We start from the raw sequence: 19,495 nt of genomic DNA, 5'->3' as shown, positions 1-19,495 counted from the left end.
GCTGTCTAAAGCAGAAGGAGGCACCACAAGACAGGTGGAGCACTGACTGTGGGCCCCACATTGTTTTAGGTGCTCACAGTATAGGTGGAGGTGATCAGAAGGGGTGTCAAAAGCGAAGTGGTGGGGGCCTCAAGAGAAATGTCCTACAGGTACTTCCCACCAGCCAGCACTGTTCAGACAGACAGATGAGACGGTAATAGTAGCCCCCAGGCTTTAGACTCCAACCTCGTGGTATCACAGGCATCGGCAGGCATTTACCAGCCAACTGCACAGCTGAAACCAGAAAACAGATCATTGCCGCTGCCTTTTCCAGAATCCTCACATTCCATCAATCACCAAATCTTGTCATTTCTTCCTCCTTTGAATTCTCTTCTAAGTGACTAGAGTCTCACCCTTCTTCCCTCCTCCTTTCCTTTCCCACCACAACCAGCTGAACTGACAGCTTCTGTCCCCTTGCTGGATCACAGCAATAGTCCCCACACTGTGCTCCAGTTCCACTGGTGGACCATCTCATCCCACCGAAAGAAGAACTGCAGGCCTCGGATGTTTGTCTCACGCCTATATTCTGAGCACCTAAAACAATGCGGGGCACACAGTCAGTGCTCAGTAAATGCTTTTGTTCAGCGTGCTGATTCATCCTCTACACCACAGCCTCAGTCATGCCTTCTCTCATTCCTAAAGCTCTCTCTCATCCAAAGACTAATATCTGTGAATAAAATTCAACTTCTTCATAAAATGACCCCAAACCACCCCTAACTTTGTATTCTACAGCCACCAAAGTCTTTTTTATAGGTGGGCTCTCATCACCCTGAAGCTGATTGTTTTTGTCACTTCTGAGCTTTGGTGATTTTGCTCCAGAATGCCCCCTTGCCCAACTCCCTGGCTGTGCATCTATAGACCTCCTCCACTACTCTGAACTCTCTCTCTCTCTCTCTCTCTCTCTCTCTCTCTCTCTCTCTCTCTGCAGTGAAAACAGGCATCTTGCTTGGCTAGTTTCACCAAAGTACCTCCACGTGTGACAAATGTTAGGTCCCTAATAAAGGACTGTTGAACGAAAATGCGTGTGTGTGTGTGTGTGTGTGTGTGTGTGTGTGTGTGAGAGAGAGAGAGAGAGAGAGAGAGAGAGAGAGATTGAAAGAAAGCGAGAGATATCTCTGATAGGCCAAATCATCCCTTCTAGATCCGGCTTCTTCCTCATTGTGTTTGTTTATACTCTGACACCAAAATATACTTCAGCATTAAGGTATAATTCTTTCTGTACATTTCATGATGTGCTCTCAGGGATAGCATCAATTCCTTAAGGGCAAACATTATGACATACATATCCTCCTTTCTGCAGGGTTCCTAACACATACCATACTAGGGACTGAAAAATCATTTGAAATTTTAACTCTCCTACTTCAAATTGTTTGGCAACAATTTGCAGCAGTTTGTTTTCTCCTTTATAGGTTATAAATTAACGTGTGTAAATAAAGCTAGACTAAGACCTTTATGGTCCTCACCGAACATGTGGCTATTAAACTTCAAAGACAAAAAGGATTTGGGAAAAAATGTAAAAGAATGACTCAATTAAATAACCTTTAAAGTCCCACCAGTTCTAAAGTTTATGGTTCAGGTTTATGGTTAGAGTTAGTCTCCTCCAAATGACCTCATTCCTTACAGCATTGTTCTCTGTCTCCTCCCTGGAAAGTGGACAAGTGCATGCATACACCAACACTCTCCCCACTCAGAATGATCCGATGACACTGAGGACCTATGTCTATCTCATATAGGACACTAGTTGAGGATCCAGTCAAGTGTTTCAACTTCTGGGCTATTTTCTTTTGTTTTTCATCACTTGCCTTTAAGGGATACTCTAATGTAGCTGTAATGTTTTCTTTGGAACTGATGGAACTTCCTTCTTTTTCATTAACCAGAATTCTCATGATTTCAGAAGAAATAGATATACTTTTAAGGGACAGATATTTAGGAAAATAATTTCTCTCTCTCTCTCTCTCTCTTTAGAGAGGTTTTATTTATTTATCCATGAGAGACACAGAGACAGAGACAGAGACATAAGCAGAGGGAGAAGGAGGCTCCCCATAGTGAGCCTGATGTGGGACTCGATCCCAGGACCCCGGGATCATGACCTGAGTCAAAGGCAGACGCTAAGCCACTGAGCCACCCAGTTGCCCCAAATAATGCCTCTTTCTATCTCTGGTATCCTACAACAGTACCTACCACGTGGCTAGTACCCAATGAATACTTGTGAAATAAAGTAATATTCTACATGCAGTCATGAAAGGATTACCTTTGACTGAAGTCCTACATTTAATCAAGGAAGAATTATCCTCCCATTTCTTAGAAAAGTGCATGTTATCCTGTGGGGCCAAAGAGTGGATCTAAAATGATCTCCTCCTCAAAAGAACCCAGAGGTAGAAAGTAGAACCACTATCTTCTATTTTATTCCCTCTCCAAAAAAGGATAAAAATTAGTTTATAAGTTACTTCTAGTAAATCAATCCTTTTCTCCTCTTAAACTTATAATTATGAAGGGAAGTATAATAACATTTTACTGCAAAGAGATTTAGTAATTCTGGCAGTACTTCATTAATCACTTAATCAGTGTTCAAGCAGAACTGATGTCCTTGACATATATAATCAATCTTGCTTCCTCCCACATTTGATTTTCATCCTTTCTAAAACCTGACTATAGACACTAAGGATTGGGGGCTTTTCTTCACATTATGTTTTTGTTACAGACAACCCCTATATGCATATAATAATAATCAGAATATTGATACCTATATTGGGTCTCCTCATAGTCTATTTGAAAGCAATTGTTTTCTCTTCAGTGAATTTATAGAGATTAATGGTGCCAGGACCAGATTCTATTATAGTTTAATGGGAAAATGGGATTGGGCCATTTTTTAGCTTCGTATGGCATAGTATTCTTTTGGAGATGGCATATTTATTGTTATTGTTAAGCCACAGCTACTTGTTTATGATACATTCCGAGGAACTTTTCCAAAGCTACATTCTAAAGGCAGCTGGGCATGAAAACATAATAACGCTCCAAAAGTGAGCAGCATGGGATTCAGTTTATCTAATATCTTCTGCTTCAGGAAGGTATTTTTATGATCACTGGTGTAACTAAAAGTTCTGATTCCGATACTCCTTTTCTCATAACATTTAATAATTTGAACACTTAAAAACATTACTTATCCACCCAAAATTTTAGTGATATATAATTTCCATGTTGATTTACAGACCTTCCATTCACTCATCCATACACCTTTTGTCAACATCATGTGTTTTTCTCTTTCTCATAAGAGAGCTGCAGAATAGACTTTCAGATAGATGAGCATGAAAGAGGAACAGATGAAGACTCTTAATTCATGATTGCATATATATTTGAGCAAACAAGACAAGAAATTTGTTTTTTGGCTTTCGGAGAGTATTTTTACTCCATAAAAGGTGACCTCAGGATTATCTAAAACTAAAAAGCCTATACACACTGTGTGCTGCAAAAGCTAAAGTAAAGATGAATTTTTCTGAAAATGACTGGAGTCTTTGGGGACGCTCAAATTAGCACTCTCCAGGTGCTCCATCGGATCTACAGTTGCCTCTGCAGACCGAGAATTGGGAAGCCAAAAAGATAATAGTAACGATAATAACAACATCAATTTGCTGAAGTCTTCCTATGCCAAAGTGGTGGGTGATGTGCTTTGCATGGGTTATTTAACGCAATACTCTTGCTATCCCTGTGAGGTCAGTATCACGCATGCTCCCATTTCAAAAGGGAAAGGCAAGGCTCATTGAGATTTAAAAAATTCCCCAAAGTTCCAGACTAGTCTGCCTGTTTGAGAGACGTCAACTACTAGTCTGTCCACCCATCTTAGTGTATAAACTGAGGCCCAGAGGGCTGAGATCCAGCCAGTAAATAGGTGGAGATATTTGAACATGTATATGAGATAGAAGCTAAATTACAGAACAATTATAGTAAAATAATTATCCTTTAGTGAAAAATTAATGAAACTTTGGGTTAGCTGGAAAGTAATTAGTAGGTTACAACAGAAATTAAGGTTAACGTTCTACCCAAGCATGAAAAGGTGAAAAGGAGAGTTGGAGAGAAGGTTAATTATCAGAGTCCACACAGCACTGGCAAGGGGTAGATTTGATCTTGAATGAGTATTACTAATAACCATATAGACATGGTCTTCATTAGGAAAACAAATTTCCTGATCTAAATGAAATCTCCCTAAAACCATTCATTCTCTTCCCCCGTCCAAACACACACTCGCTTCTCTTTTGCTCTGATATATGATGATCAAAGCAATTTTCTGACAACTAATTCAACTCCTCAAATGTATGGTTATAAATAAGGTTATCAATTATTAAACGAGGTATAGCTTTTATTAATACATTGACAATCTTTTTTTTTTTTAACAATGTCTTAAGTGATTTTGGTTACTGTAAATCAGTTCTTGGCCTGAGTAACTTTGAAAAAAACAAAGAACTTTTACCAAAATGAAGCATTGTCCCCATGCACTGATGCACAAGGTGGCTTGTTCTGCACTGTTCCAAATCTCTAGAAGGCCTCTGCTTGTTACTTCTATGCCCTGGCCACACAACACAACTTGCCCCAAACCACAGGCATTTTAAGGAAAGCTGATAATGTCCCTTCAGCTTTCAAAAGAATGGACAGGAGGTAAAATATAAGAAGAGAGCCTACCTAATGAAAGAACAAAAGAGCTCTTGGCCCTGACCGACATTCTGAGTTGAGGAACCCAGGAACCCTAGGCCTCCGAGCCTATACAGGCAGGCCTCTGTAGCTGTCAGCACATTTAATCAACATTAAGTATTTATTGAACTTCTATAATGTCCTCAGTACATTCTGTGCTTAGACTGAAAAAATTAGATGATTTCTACCTTTGAAAAACCTGTGAGAGGACAAGTTCATAACCACATAGCAGATGTCTTCCAGACCAGTGACTCTAGGTATAGTCAGATAGTGGGCACGTAGCTAACACCATTCCTTGGCTGAGCCCCACCAGCTTTTCCGCAGGGAATTCACTCAAATCTCTTCTTCTGGCTCCAGGGGGTTAGAGGCTCAGAGGTATGTCACAAAAGCTACTTTCTCCATATCTTCCTGTGGCGTGTGTGGTTTTTGCCACTGCCATAGCACTCTACCACTTTTCATGTATCTACGAATGGTACCAGGCCTGAACCAGCATCTTGGGCATTCATCTACTGCTAGTCCAACCCAACGAGGCTGCTCTTGTGAAAAGGCCATCGCCACATCAAATGTCCTCATGTTTTTATTCCACATGGACCCAGCAAAGAGAATGAATATGGAAAAGTTTTTTCCCCCACCAGCATTGCATCTTGTATCAAGACACAAAACAGCACTTTACTTATATCCCCTTTTGTTTTTCTATAGGAATTTGATGGTAGAACTTTTTATTTAAGCGACTTTTCGATTCAGCTGGTATGTTTCTAATATTCAGGCACTTGCTTGAAGAAAATCAAAGTGTCACCAAACTTCTGGGCACACAATGTCCCTCCCCTTTAGCCCCTGGTGTTATTACCAATCCCTGTTCTCTCTCCAGTTGTGGTGAGCTCCTTCACCATAATACCACTCCCCTGTGGAGTCACAGGCAGCCTTTGCTACAATATGACCATGGATGTCTTAGGTCACTTTCCCATTAGTTCCAACAAGTCCATTTAAGTTTCCCAAGAAATCTCTCTGTTTTGTGCAAATAAAGTCCTTCTGGTGGACACATCTATCAACTCCAGATCCGTTCAAAATGACCATAAATTATAGCACATGGCAGCATGGGCATGCACACTGGGATCCTCATGACACTAGTTAATAATATATGAAAGTTCCATGCTACGTTTTCTATTTTGTTGTTGCAGATAAAGGAATGTTCCTTATCCAAAGTGAGAGCCTCAAGAAATGCATTCAAGCAGGCAAATCTGTACTGACCCTGGAGAACTGCAAGCCACCAAATAAGCACATGCTTTGGAAATGGGTTTCAAACCACCACCTCTTTAACATAGGAGGCAGTGGTTGCCTGGGCCTGAATTTATCTAATCCAGAGCAGCCATTAAGCATATATGAGTGTGATTCCACTCACGTTTCCTTGAGATGGCACTGTAACAAGAACATGATCATCGGCCCTCTCCAGTACACAGTCCAGGTGAATCACAACAATATGCTTGTGGCCTCATGGAAATATCTTCATAAGTGGATTTCCTATTTGTCAGATGGTGGAAGCATTTGTGAATATCTGCACAAAGGTAAAAAATAATTTAAATAAAAGTATTTATGAAATGATATATTTAGAATGTTTACCCCTAAAGTAAAGATTTGTAAATTATATAATATGACAGCACCTAGAGCCTCAAGGGACTTCTGCTAAATACATTTTAGTTGCTTACTTGACTCTTATTAAAGGATTATTTGAGTCTTAGAATGAACTTTCTAAATTCTGCTAAAGAAGCAAACTCAGAATTTAAAGGTATTTGGGGTGAAAACACTTAAATAACTGGGAATCAATGGAAAAGAGGAGAAAGACTAGAAAGATAGGAGAGAAAAAGAAAATAAAGGTGGGAAGAAAAGGTCTTTAAAGTAAAGACTGGTCAGGGTGAACAGAAGAACCTCTCTTGCCACCATTTCCCTTATTGTAGAAACTCAGCCCCATGTATGAGCATGACTACAGAGCACCTCAGAGCCTCCTCACTCGCATCCATGTCATTCATGGGCAAGGCATTTATTTATTTATTTATTTATTTATTTATTTATTTATTTATAAAAGAGAGACAGAGACAGAAGAGAGAGACAGGAGAGAGAGAGACAGAGAGGCTCAAAGACACAGGCAGAGGGAGAAGCAGGCTCCATGCAGGGAGCCCGATGGGGGACTCGATCCCAGGTCTCCAGGATCAGGCCCTGGGCTGAAGGTGGTGCTAAACCGCTGAGCCACCAGGCTGCCCAAGGCATTTAAAGATAAACCACAGACTACTGTCAGGAGCAATTGACATGTATGGCTGGGAAACCATGATTTCAGGAGTAAGGGCTTTATTTCTCCATAATTCCTTAATATTTGGCATTTTGAGCAGGAAATAAAAGGACAAAGAAAATGGCATAAATTCTGAAACCTCAAACCTGTTTCTTAGATTTTTGCTCTGTAGCTCTCTTCATTCATTCATCTATGCAACCTTCACATATTTATTGAGCACTGGTTGTTTCTCGGGTACAGTGCTAGACACTTAATTTACACAAGCCAACGAGACAGATGTGGCCCCTGACCTCATGGTGATGGTGCTCTGTAGAATTATGCCTTAACAAGAGCATACCCTTCTAAGGACTTTATACCAGTCCTAGGAAACAGAGCAAGACACCCTTAAGATTCAAAGCAAGACTTTCTTCTGTACCTACAGTAAATGAATTTTACTGGCGTAAAATTCTTGACAGAGCCAAGAGCAAGCCATTTGCAAGGACTCACAATAAGCAAGTGCTGCAAGCCAGCACTCTGAATAGTCTATTGTTCTAAGGAAGAACTTAATATTTTGCTTTATATTCATTTTTTAGCCATATACTCACATTCTTACGCACTGAGTAGAAGTCAGGGTATTGAAATAAGATGATGTGCCCTGAAATATCTGTATTTCCTAAACGGCCCAAACCTCCAGGCCTGGCAATGTGGTGTGTGCTCAGTCTAGCCCCTGCCAACTGTGGTGACTGAGTGGGAACCTCCACAGCTGGTCCTTCTGCTCCAGGACCTGTTGACTTAATTGAGGGTGGCCCTGAGCCCCCTCACCATGGAAAGCCCCCGTTGAGTCATGATTAAGGCTAAGGATACTCAGTTACTGCAATACTCTGAGAAAGCAGCTGACAGGACACCTCCTCACACTCCTCTCCCCTAGACTCTTGTAGAGGCCTCCTAGCTAGTCATCCCATTTTCCCTTCTCCTGTGTAGGTTCGGTTTGCCACACTGCACCCTGAGTTAGTCTTTAAAAATGGAAATCTTATCATGTCATTTTCTCATTCAAAACTCACTAGTGACTTCTCACCACCCTCATAGTCAAGGCCCAAATCCACAATGTGGCAGAGCCAGCCCTCTGTGAGCTGATGGGCCAGCATTTCCCCAATGCCACTTCCTTTTGCACCTCCTTGCACTTCCCCATTCACCCCACGCAGGCTCTTGTCACAGGCCCTTTATATTTGCTGTTCTTCCTACCAGAACAACTCTTTTGCAAAGACTTGCTCCTTCACTTCACCCAGTCCTCATTCAGAGACGCCTTTGTTGCAACCCTGTCCAAAATGGTGCCCCTCCATCCTTCAAACACACACAGAGCTGTTCTGTCTTCCCGTCCTGCTTTGTTTTTCTTCGTGGCACTTAAGTTTTTCTTCGTGGCACTTATCACTACCCAGAATTATACATTTACTTATATATTTGCTTTCTCTTTGTCTCTCCCCACTGGAACAGAAGCTCCATATGAAAGGGAATGTTTGCAGGTTTGCTCTCCAGTACATCCCCAATGCTGGGCGCATTCAATGCTCAATAAATATCTGTTGAATGAATGAATTCATAAATTCCGATTAAAAAATAAATCCTGAAAAAAATAAAAAAATAAAAATAAAAATAAATCCTGATAAAACTGTTGAGGTTCAGATGCTGATCCCTGATATATTTGGGAGCCAGAAGTTGTTTTAAAGTCGATCTTCATTTAATTTTCCTTCCCATCCACTGACAAACACATGTGCTACTGCGGCAGGGCACCACTGTAAATAAACAGGTAAGAAAATATCTAAACAAGCCACTTACCAGCACGTGCTCTGAAGCCAGCACTTTCCCTTGTACTGCTACACACTCTAGACAGTGAGGTCCTGAGGGTTCTCTGTGGTAGAGCAAGGGCCTTCGCCATCGTAGATTTTCAGTCAATAAGAAATGCATTCTCTATATGATAGCTTTCAAAGATAAAGCTGACATTATTCTTATTTAACTTTGATTTTTTTCTTCTAGATATGTACACAATCAAAGGGAATGCCCACGGGATGCCGTGCATGTTTCCTTTCCAGTATAACCGACAGTGGCATCATGAATGCACCCAGGAAGGGCGGGAAGATGACTTACTGTGGTGTGCCACGACAAGCCGCTATGAAAGAGATGAGAAGTGGGGATTTTGCCCAGATCCCAGTAAGAATAAGCTCTAGTTTCCCCCATATGTCATGAATGAATCAAGCATGATTAGAAAGTTATCTGTATCTAAAGAAAAAGCACCAGGATTGACATATTGAAGTCTGAATAAGTCCCCTGATTCTGTTTATCCAGATTTTGATTTTGTGTTTGTTTTGCCTTGAAAAGACAATTCTGATGTATATTCTTTTTTCCCTCTTATGTTCAAAAGATGTTAATTAGCCATTCTTCATTAAGCTCAGTGCATAAGGATGCTTTAACTAGAATGAAATTATAACACTCTGTGTGCTCATTAATCCCAGCTTCCGGGCAAAATACGTCAAAACAAACCTGAATGCATATAAAACTCCTTCTTTATTCCAACTTTCGATCCACCCCCTCCTATAAGCTGCCTTAATTTCTCCATGTCCAGACTGCTTGTCTTGCCCATTGTCAAGTCTAGGCATCACCTGGTCTGCTGATGACCTTTCTCAAATTACAGTTGCCCTCATTATTTCTCAACAGTGAGTTCTCATCTTGATTCCCTTTTCTTATTGCTCAATTTCGAGCTATAACCTCAAAATCTGACAGCTGCAATGTTCTAACTTTTTTCAGTTAGACTTGATTTTTATTTAGCTAAAAGCTTTCCAATAGCTGTTAAATATTGAAAAATATTGATATATATATTATATATATATATATCTTCTACTTTTTTTAGAGAGAGAGGAGGGAGAGGGATAGAGGGAAAGAGAATCTTAAGCAAGTTCCATGCTCAGAGTGGAGCCCAGCACAAGGCTCAATCCCACAACTCTGAGATCATGATCTGAGCTGAAATCAAGAATCAAATGCTTAACTGACTGGCCACCCAAGCACCACTATATCTTCTACTTTCTGTATTCAATATCCTTAACCTTGGCCCCGGAAAGTCCGAGAATATAGCTTCTACTATCTCCTCTTCCTTGCCTACTTCCACTCCACATATATGACAAAATGAAACAAATAAATTTGAAACAAAAGCAAATTGAAGAGAGGAATTTCAAAGAATATGGTTTATAGGTTATCTGTAGAATTGTTTTCTAATCTAAGAACTAGGATGACTTAAGCAAATCAGAGAGAATACAGGCTTTGAAGTCAGGCAGACCAAGATTAGTGTCTGTTTCCCTTCAACAATGAGATCTTGAGTCTCAGTTTCTTTGCCATAAAATGGAGATAATAATAGTAGTACCTTTTTGGATTACTGAGATCCAATTTGATGATGCCTCTAAGGCACATGTACTTTTAGTACATTGTAAGCACTCACCAAGATTAGCCATTGCCATCACCATCAACGTGTATCATTATCAAAGCTCGTAGATCATTATACTGAGCTAGTATAGTGGTGAATACCAAGAGTGTTAGGATTAGGACCCTCCCTTCAAAGAACTTGGCCTCTAGATGTAATACTAGATTTGCTCAATGCTAGAAAATACAGACTATATTTGATATAATATTCTAGAATCACCTGGAAAATAGTTACAAATACATATCCTGGCTCTTCTCTCAGAGATGCAGTGGGTCCAGTGTGTGGGACCCAAGCATCTGCATTTTTGACAAGTTACCCAAATGATGCTGTTGCAGATAATTCTTCATCAGACAATTCACAGTATGCAGATAATTCTGTGCAACATACATCTATATACAGCAGTGATATTAAGACACTTAACAACTAATATGATAGGGACTATTGACCAGTCCAAGTGGAGAATTTAACATAGAGATTAAGAATCCTGAAGGCTCAGTGCTAGTTTCAACCCCTCAGCTTTGGGAGTGTGAGGAGATGTGATGAAGGAAGAAATGTAGGAGAGACTGGGGCAGGAGCAGCTGGACGGCTCAGTTGGTTAAGCGTCTACCTTCAAGTCAGGTCATGATCGCAGGAGCTTCAAGTTAGGCTCTCTGCTCAGCAGGGGGTCTGCTTCTCCCTCTCCTTCTGTCTCTCCCTCCCATTTGTGTGCTCTCTCTCTCTTTCCCTCTCTCTCTCTCTCTCTCTCTCTCTCTCAAATAAATAAAATCTTTTTAAAAAGAGAGAGAGACTGAGACAGCAAGGGGCACTCAAGAAGCTCAGGATGGCAGCTATTCATCAGCCAGCGTGAAAGTCTTTCATTGTTTAATAACTGTCTAGTCATTAGCCTTCTCTATCTGAATCCGAATTCCTGTATGTAGGTGTCTGTGTTTGTAATCCCTATGCTCCTTAGATTCTTGAATCAGATGCCATATTATTTACATTGTCTTCCCTTTCCATTTCCAGCTGTCATACATGTTATTATTTAAAATAAGTAGGGGCACTGAGGCTCAGTCAGTTGAGCATGGGACTCTTGATTTAAGCTCAAGTCATGGTCTTGGGGTCATGGGAGTGTGCCCATGTTGGGCTCCATGCTCAGCACAGAGGCTTCTTGGGATTCTCTCTCTCTTCCTCTCACTCTGTCCCTCCCTCCCTCCCTCACTGCTGCTCTCTCTCTGTCCCTCCCCTACTCTTGCACTTGTGCTCTCTCTCTCTCTCTCTCTCAAATAAATAAATATGGGCGTCTGGGTGGCTCATTTAGTTAAGCATCTACTCAGGTCATGATCTCAGGGTCCTAGGATTGAGCCCCAGTCCGCTCCCTGCTCAGCAAGGAGTCTGTTTCTCCCCTCCCCCCTACTCATGTGTGCATGTGTGCACTCTCTCTTTCTCTCAAGTAAATAAAACCTCTAAAAATAAAAAAATAAAAAATAAACCATAAAATGGTTTATTAAAATAAAAATAAAAAATAATAAAATAAAAAATAACATTAACATGTATTTCACATGGCCTTAATCCTAGGGACATTTTTTTTAACTTAAATTCAATTTGCCAACATATAGTATAACACCCAGTGCTCATCCCATCAAGCGCACCCCCCTCAGTGTCCATCACCCAGTCACCCCAGCCCCCTGCCCACCTCCCCTTCTGCTACCCATTGTTCGTTTCCCAGAGTTAAGAGTCTCTCATGGTTTGTCTTCTTCTCCAATTTTTCCCCACCCACTTTACCTCCTTTCATTTATAGTCCCTTTCACTATTTTTTATATGCCACATATGAGTGAAACCATATGATAATTGTGTTTCTCCGATTGATTTATTTCACTCAGCATAATACCCTCCAGTTCCATCCACATCAGAGAAAATGGTGGGTATTCATAGGGACTTTTTTTTTTTAACCACAGTATTCTCCTGAGGTTCTGTGAAGAACCCTGTTACCATCCTCTGTCTCTTGTATTCAATTATGGTTTCCCAGGTGGAAGCCTGGGTATGGTGGTGTTTGGGGCTTTTCACCCCCCACCCCCAGTCTTCCTATAGTTCAGAAGCTTCTTCTGTTTGTCAGCCTGCTAGATTCCAGTTCTCCTGACCTTTACCACAACCAGCACTATTTGTACAGTGCTGACTGTACAAATGGTTCCAGTTTTCTTGCTTTCTTGTTACTTTTGGTTCCTAGTGAGCAACACAACTCAAAATGATGTGTCAGAGCCTGAAATCTGAGCAAGCTGATAGCTTTTCCATGGTAGCAACAAGTGGATAGGACAGAAAGGAGTGAGTGGAATAAGGTGCAGATTTGTACCTCTGTATCTCATCTTTCTTAATGGAGATTTTTAGTATCTCACTGTAAAATGATGCTTCCTTTTAAAAAAAGTTGATTATAAGTGAGCAAAACTTAAGTTTAGTACTACTACAAATATAACACACTGGCAGTGAGGGGTAAAATAAAGCACCTGTCACCTTAGAGCTTCAGGAACAAGGAGATATATAGGAATTTCTCTGGATTTGTTTAGAGGCAACTCTAGTTGCCTAGCTAGTCCCTCTTAACTGTGTGTCTTACTTTACACAGCTGGATAGTCATGTTTAGTTAGAGATATTTTTAAGATATAAACCGCTGGAATTGTCTGATTGCCCTTGAACCTTATTTAGCTGATACGATTTCTTTTATCAGTAACTTCAATGGTGTAACGGAGCAGATTGGTATCAACATAGATGTATTACTCTATGAATGAACCTCACCGACGTCTCCAACACTGGTTGCAATGCTGTTATTTCTCCTGTCATTATGCTCTCTTGCTCGTTATAAGGACCATACCAACCTCCTTAACTTCCTCTAACTTCTTACCCTACCCCTCATTCTCCTTCCTGATTCTCATCAGAGTATCTCAGTTCTTACTTATAATGAAAACAGGATCCATCAGAGGAGAAGTTTTGACAATTTCTGTTTCCTAACCTTTAAGCCTACATAGGTCTGCGTTCATCTTTTTCTTGCATCCTACACAATAGTGTTCCTCCTTCTACCTAGGACAGATATTCCTGCTTGGACTCCAGAGCTTCCCATTCAACTTTCTCCAACCTGTTTCTCAGTGTTTCTCAAAGTGTGATCCCCATTCCAGCAGCATCAGCATTCCCTGAAAGCTTGTTAGAAATGCAAATTATCAGCAACACCCCCAAATGACTATATCAGAAATTCTAGAAGTGCAGTCCTGCAATCTGTTTTAACAAGTCTTCTAGATGATTTCAATGCCCACCGCTCTACTGGATCCTTCTCCCTTAGCAGTTAAACCTGCTTAAGTCTTTTTGTTTAGTTGTATGTTTTTATTTAAATTCTAGTTAGTTATCATATGGTAAAATTGGTTTCAGGTGTACAATTTAGTGATTCACCACTTCTGTATAACACACACTGCTCATCACAAGTGCCCTCCTTAAAACTTATCACCCATTTAACCTATTCCCCATGCACCTCCCTCCACCAATCCTCAGTTTGTTCTCTGTAGTTAAGAGTCTCTTATGGTTTGATTCCCTCTCTCTTTTTTCCCTTCCCCTATGTTCATCTGTTTTGTTTCTTAAATTCCACTGTAGTTAAGAGTCTCTTATGGTTTGATTCCCTCTCTCTTTTTTCCCTTCCCCTATGTTCATCTGTTTTGTTTCTTAAATTCCAAACGAGTGAAATCATGTGGTATTTGTCTTTGACTACCTTATTTTGCTTAGCATAATACAGTCTAGCTCCATCTATATCTTTGCAAAAGGCAAGATTTTATTCTTTTTGATGGATGAGTAATATTCCATTGTATAGATATATATATTGTGTATATATGTGTATATATATATATTGTGTATATATGTGTATATATATATATATATATCACATCTTTACTCATTGATCAATCGATGGACATCCATAATTTGGTTATTGTTGATAGTGTTGCTATAAATATTGTAGTGCATGAGCATCTTTGAATCAGTATTTTTGTATTCCTTGGATAAATACCTAGTAGTGCAACTGCTGAATCATAGGGTAGTTCTATTTTTAACTTTTTGAGGAACCTCCATACTGTTGTCCAGAGCGGCTGAACCTGTTTGCATTCCCACCAACAGTGTAAGAGAAATCTGCTCAAGTCTTAAAATAAACCTTAAAAATAATATAACACCTTCATCCCCACTTCTCCTGCTTCTTGAAAACACCCATACCTTTTACCCCACCATAGACAGACTTTTAAAAAGAAATATCTATACTTCATCTTACTTTCATTACTCAGTCCATTGTCTCTCCTTGACTTCTTTGACAATGCATGCTTGATCTCCATTTCATTCACTCATTCCCACACATCTGTATCGAACACCTACTATGTGCCAAACTTGCTGCTGGGAATATAACCATGAAAGTGAAAGATAAAAGTCATAGTGCCTATCCAAATGAAATTCACATTCAAGTATAATACCTAAGTTAATATATAACTTTTGGTAAGTGCTATTTATAAACAAAACCAAAAACAGTGTTATCAGTAAGAAATTTAACTTAAATTTGTAAGTCGAGGAAGGCTTTTTTTCTAAGTTGTATTTAAATCTCTAGTCCAAGAAATGAATAATAGTTATCAAGATGGAAAGTGAGAGGATGAAGTATCTACCTAGAAGTGCATGGTAAAGCAATGTACAACGAGGCAAGTGGAAGGGAAGGTTATGGGAATGGTCAGCACTACTAGATGTACAGGTGGTAAAGGGAATATATTGTTTGAATAGAATTAAAAATAATAATAAAACCAACTACAGGTCAATCTACTTTTGACTCACCATGCACATGCACTGAGAGATCTAAACAATGTCCATGATTAAATACTCTCACCTACCCAAGGCAACTGCTTCCCCACCTTCACCCCCAGCGTGCCACTCTCCAAATGTCTGAAGGCTTTGAGGAGGGAAAGAGGTTACTGCTATCTAGGAAAGATGATGAGGGAGGGAGAGAAGAGCAAGCTACTCTTGGAAAGGTTGGCAGAGGCCAACTCATTCAGAAGCATGGTAATTCAAGGTGTCCTACAGGTAAAGATTTACCTAATTCTAACTATAAATGGAAGCTATAGAGGGATCTTAAGCAGTGATATGATAATGATTTAAAATTTTTTTTAAGGATCACTCTAACTCCTTTATGGCAAATGGCTTAAAGGGGAGCAAAAAGGAAATCCTAAAGACCATTTATGAGGCCCCAGCGTAGTTGAATCAAGGATAGTGATGACTTGGGTCAGGTAGCAGAAAGTGGGTTGGAGAATGGTGTATTGAAAATCCAAACTGGATTAGACTGAATAAGACTGAATAAGACTGAATAAGGTTCTAAGCAACACAGTTGAGCTGGAAAGAAGCTGAGCTGTCAGGTGTCTGAGTAGCTGATTAAAGCAATAAGACTAAAATGAAAAAGCTAAGCTTTCAATCACTTACTGTGAGATATAAGCAAGAGCCTAAAATGGGAGGAAGCACCAACTCCACTTGTTCAATTTTTCCTTATGGAAAGGCACACTGTTCAAAGGTCACAAAGATCAGCACGGGACTATCAAGGGAGGCCTAAATAAAAGCCTCCTCAGTTTTGTGGACTCTGGGGCCAAGGATAAGGGGAGGGGGAAAAGTTAGGAGTAGAAAAGGACTGGGCACTGAGAGTGGATAAAAATGTCTTCAAGGTTCCCCCTCCTCCATCCCCCAACCTCAGTGGAGGTACCTGAAGAGGTTGTCATCCCAAGGCCTCAGAAAAAGAGGCTTAGAAATGAAGGAGCCAGAGCTAAGAATGTGAAGAATATGATGTGCCTGAGTCTTTGACTGAAACTCCCTTATGAGACTTCAGTGCACTGGCTGTAAACCAAGTCTGATAATGAGGTCTACCAGGTAAAGCCTTTGTGATAGCCTATGGTCAGGCCTGAAAAATCACATGTAGATTTTTAACCAGGAGGTGGACTACTCGGTGGTAAGGACAAACATAAAGGATAAGGGAGAAAATGAGGTGTTAATTAAGACCCCAGGTTTCTGATATGCATAGCTAAGTTAATGGAGATACAGATTTGGAAGAGAAAATCAAGCATTCAGACTGGAACATGTTATATATCACTCAATCATGTGAGATGTGGACCAGGCAGTTAGACATAAAGATCTGTATATATTTGAGAGTTGTAGTTAAGGGATTTATAGAAATGGGATAGATAGTCTAGAGTATGTGTAGAATAGAAAGAAAGGGGACTCGGGGCCAAGTCCTAAGACCTCAACATTTAGTTTGAACAAAGAATGAACCAGCAAAGGAGACTGAGAACAGGCAGCCAAAGAGGTAGAAGATAGCCAGGCATGTAAAGGCAAGAAAAGAGAGTACATCAGCCAAGACAGGAAGCTCAACTTGCCAAATGCTGCTGATGGGCTAGATGTGACAAGATCTGAAACTTAAGTGTTCGCTAGACTTGGCAACATGGAGGTCACTGATGGCCTTACCAAGATATACTCTAGTTGCTAGATTGAGTGGGTTAAAGGGCAAATGGAAAAAATAGAAGAGAAAGAAACACTTCCCAATTCATTCTGTGAGGCCAATATTACCTTGATACTGAAACTAAACAAAGACATTACAAGTAAAGAAAACTACACACCACTATCTCTCATGAATATAGATGCAAAAAATCCTCAACAAAATCCTGGGAAACAGAATACAACAACATATAAAAAGAATTGTACTCCATAATCCACTGGAACGTTTCTCAAGAATGCGAAAGTGTTTTGAAATCTGAAAGCCAATTAATATAATACCCGTCTCAATAGGATAAAGGACCCCATATGATTATCTCAATAAATGCAGAAAAAATATTTGACAGAATTTAACCTCCCTTCATGTGATTAAAAACAACAACAACACTCAAAAACCAGGAACAGGAGGGAATTTCCTCAACCTGATGGGAGCATCTATGAAAAAAGATGCTCACAACCAACATAAATAATGGTGAAAGACTGGATGCTTCCCCTCTATGATCAGGAATAATATGAGAATATCCACTCTTACCACCTCTCTTCAACATTGTACTGGAGATTCTAATCAGGGAAAGTAGGCAAGAAAATGAAATAAAAGGCATACAGATTGGAAAGAGGAAGTACAACTCTCTCTGTTTGCAGATGTCATGATCTCGTACTCATAAAATTCTAAAGAATCCACTAAAAAACTATTACAACTAAGAAACACATTCACAGCATGCAAGATCAATATACAAAAATCAATTGTATTTCAGTATAGTTGCAATGAACAATCTAGAAATTAAATTATGAAAACAATTCCATTTATAGTAGCATCTAAAAGAATAAAATACTTCAGAAAATATTTAACAAAAGAAGTGAAAAACTTACATCCTTAAAACTACAAAATATAATTGCAAGAAGTTAAAGAAGACCTAATAAATGTAAAGACATTCCATGTTCACGGGACCAAAAAGACTTAATATGGCTAAGATGGCACTACTACTGCAATCTCTATCAAAATTCTAGCTGGCTCCTTTACAAAAAGTGACAGGCTTATACTAAAATTCATATGGAAATTCAAAGGGCCCAAGACAGCCAAAATCATCATGAAAAAGGATAAAGTTGGAGGATTTACACTTCCCTACTTCAAAACTTATGCAAAGTTACAGTAATCAAGACAATGTGGTCGTGTCAAAATTGAATAGGGGCACCTGTGTGGCTCAGTGAGAAGAGCACGTAACTCTTGATCTCAGGGTTGTGAGTTTGAGCCCCACGTTGGGTGAAGAGATTACCAAAAAATAAACTTAAAGAAATTGGATAAAATTGTGAATCTTTATTTATGGTTAATTGACTTTGGACAGGATGCCAAGACAATTTAATGGGGGAAAGAATAGCCTTTGAGCAAAGGGTAAGGGAAACCGGATGTCCACATTAAAAAGAATGAAATTGAACTCCTATCTCTCACTGCATAAAAAAATAATTAGCTTAAAATAGATCAAAGACTTAAATGGAAAAGAAGACTATAAAACTTTTAGGGAATGTATATGGCCTTGACTACGGCAATGCAGTCTTAGATGTGACACCAAAATGCAAGCAACAAAAGAAAAAATAGATAAATTGGACTTCATCAAAGTTAAAAACTTTTGTGCTTCACTGGTCACTATCATGAAAGTGAAAAGAAAACCCATGGAATGGAAGAAAATATTTGGAACTCATATATCTAATAAGAGACCTTATTTCTAGAATATGTAAAGAATTCTTAGAATTCAATAATAAAAAGACAACTCAATTAAAAATGGATAAAGTGTCTGAACAGACATTAATCCAAAGAGGATTTACAAGTGGCCAATAAGCACATGAGAAGATGCTCAGTATCATTAGCCATCAGGGAAATTCAAACAAAAAACACAATGAGATGCCACTTTACAACCAGCAGGATGGCTACAACCAAAAAGATAATAACAAAGCCAAAAAATAGAAACAACCTAAATGTCTATGAACTGATAAAAGCATAAATAACATGCAGTATAGCCATGCAGTGGGGTATTATTGGGCTTTAAAAAGAAAGGAAGTGCTGGTACATGCTACAACATAGACTACTCTTGGAAATATTATGCTAAGTGAAAGAAGCAAGTCACAAAAGACCACATATTGTAGAATTCCATTCATATGAAATGCTCAGAATAAGCAAACCCATAAAAATGGAAACTAGATTAGTGGTTGCCTTCAACTGAGGGTGGAGATGGGGACTGATGGGGCAATGGAGAATTACTGCTAATGGGTACTGGGTAATGAAAATATTCTAAACCTGATTGTGGTGACAATTGCACAATTCTTTGGATATACTAGAAATAATTGAATTATATATTTTAAATGGGTGAGTTACATGTCATGTTATGTATATCTCAATAATACTGTTATTTTTGAAACAGTAAATGGGAGATGAGGAATTGAAGACAGTATGTGTGTAAAAGTATTTGACTAACGAGGGTAGAGAAAAGGCAATGGCTTGAACAGGGATTCCAAGGGAGGAAGTATTTTTGTTTCTTATTTTTTAA

General features: G+C 39.4%; 1 protein-coding gene across 2 annotated transcripts in view; it reads left to right on the top strand.

The window, feature by feature from the left end:
- Positions 1-19,495, top strand: part of PLA2R1 (phospholipase A2 receptor 1) — a 113,524-nt gene that overhangs the window by 11,348 nt on the left and 82,681 nt on the right. For both annotated transcript variants that reach the window (XM_041722839.1, XM_041722838.1), the window contains exons 2-3: positions 5,901-6,284; positions 9,011-9,184. In XM_041722839.1, coding sequence (XP_041578773.1) covers positions 5,901-6,284; positions 9,011-9,184 — 558 coding nt within the window. The remainder of the gene's footprint in view (positions 1-5,900; positions 6,285-9,010; positions 9,185-19,495) is intronic.

The sequence above is a fragment of the Vulpes lagopus genome, chromosome 11, assembly GCF_018345385.1.
Source record: "Vulpes lagopus strain Blue_001 chromosome 11, ASM1834538v1, whole genome shotgun sequence".
Lineage (NCBI taxonomy): Eukaryota > Metazoa > Chordata > Mammalia > Carnivora > Canidae > Vulpes > Vulpes lagopus.
The sequence above is the reverse complement of the archived record's forward strand: the minus strand, read 5'-3'. Positions and strand labels throughout refer to the sequence as shown.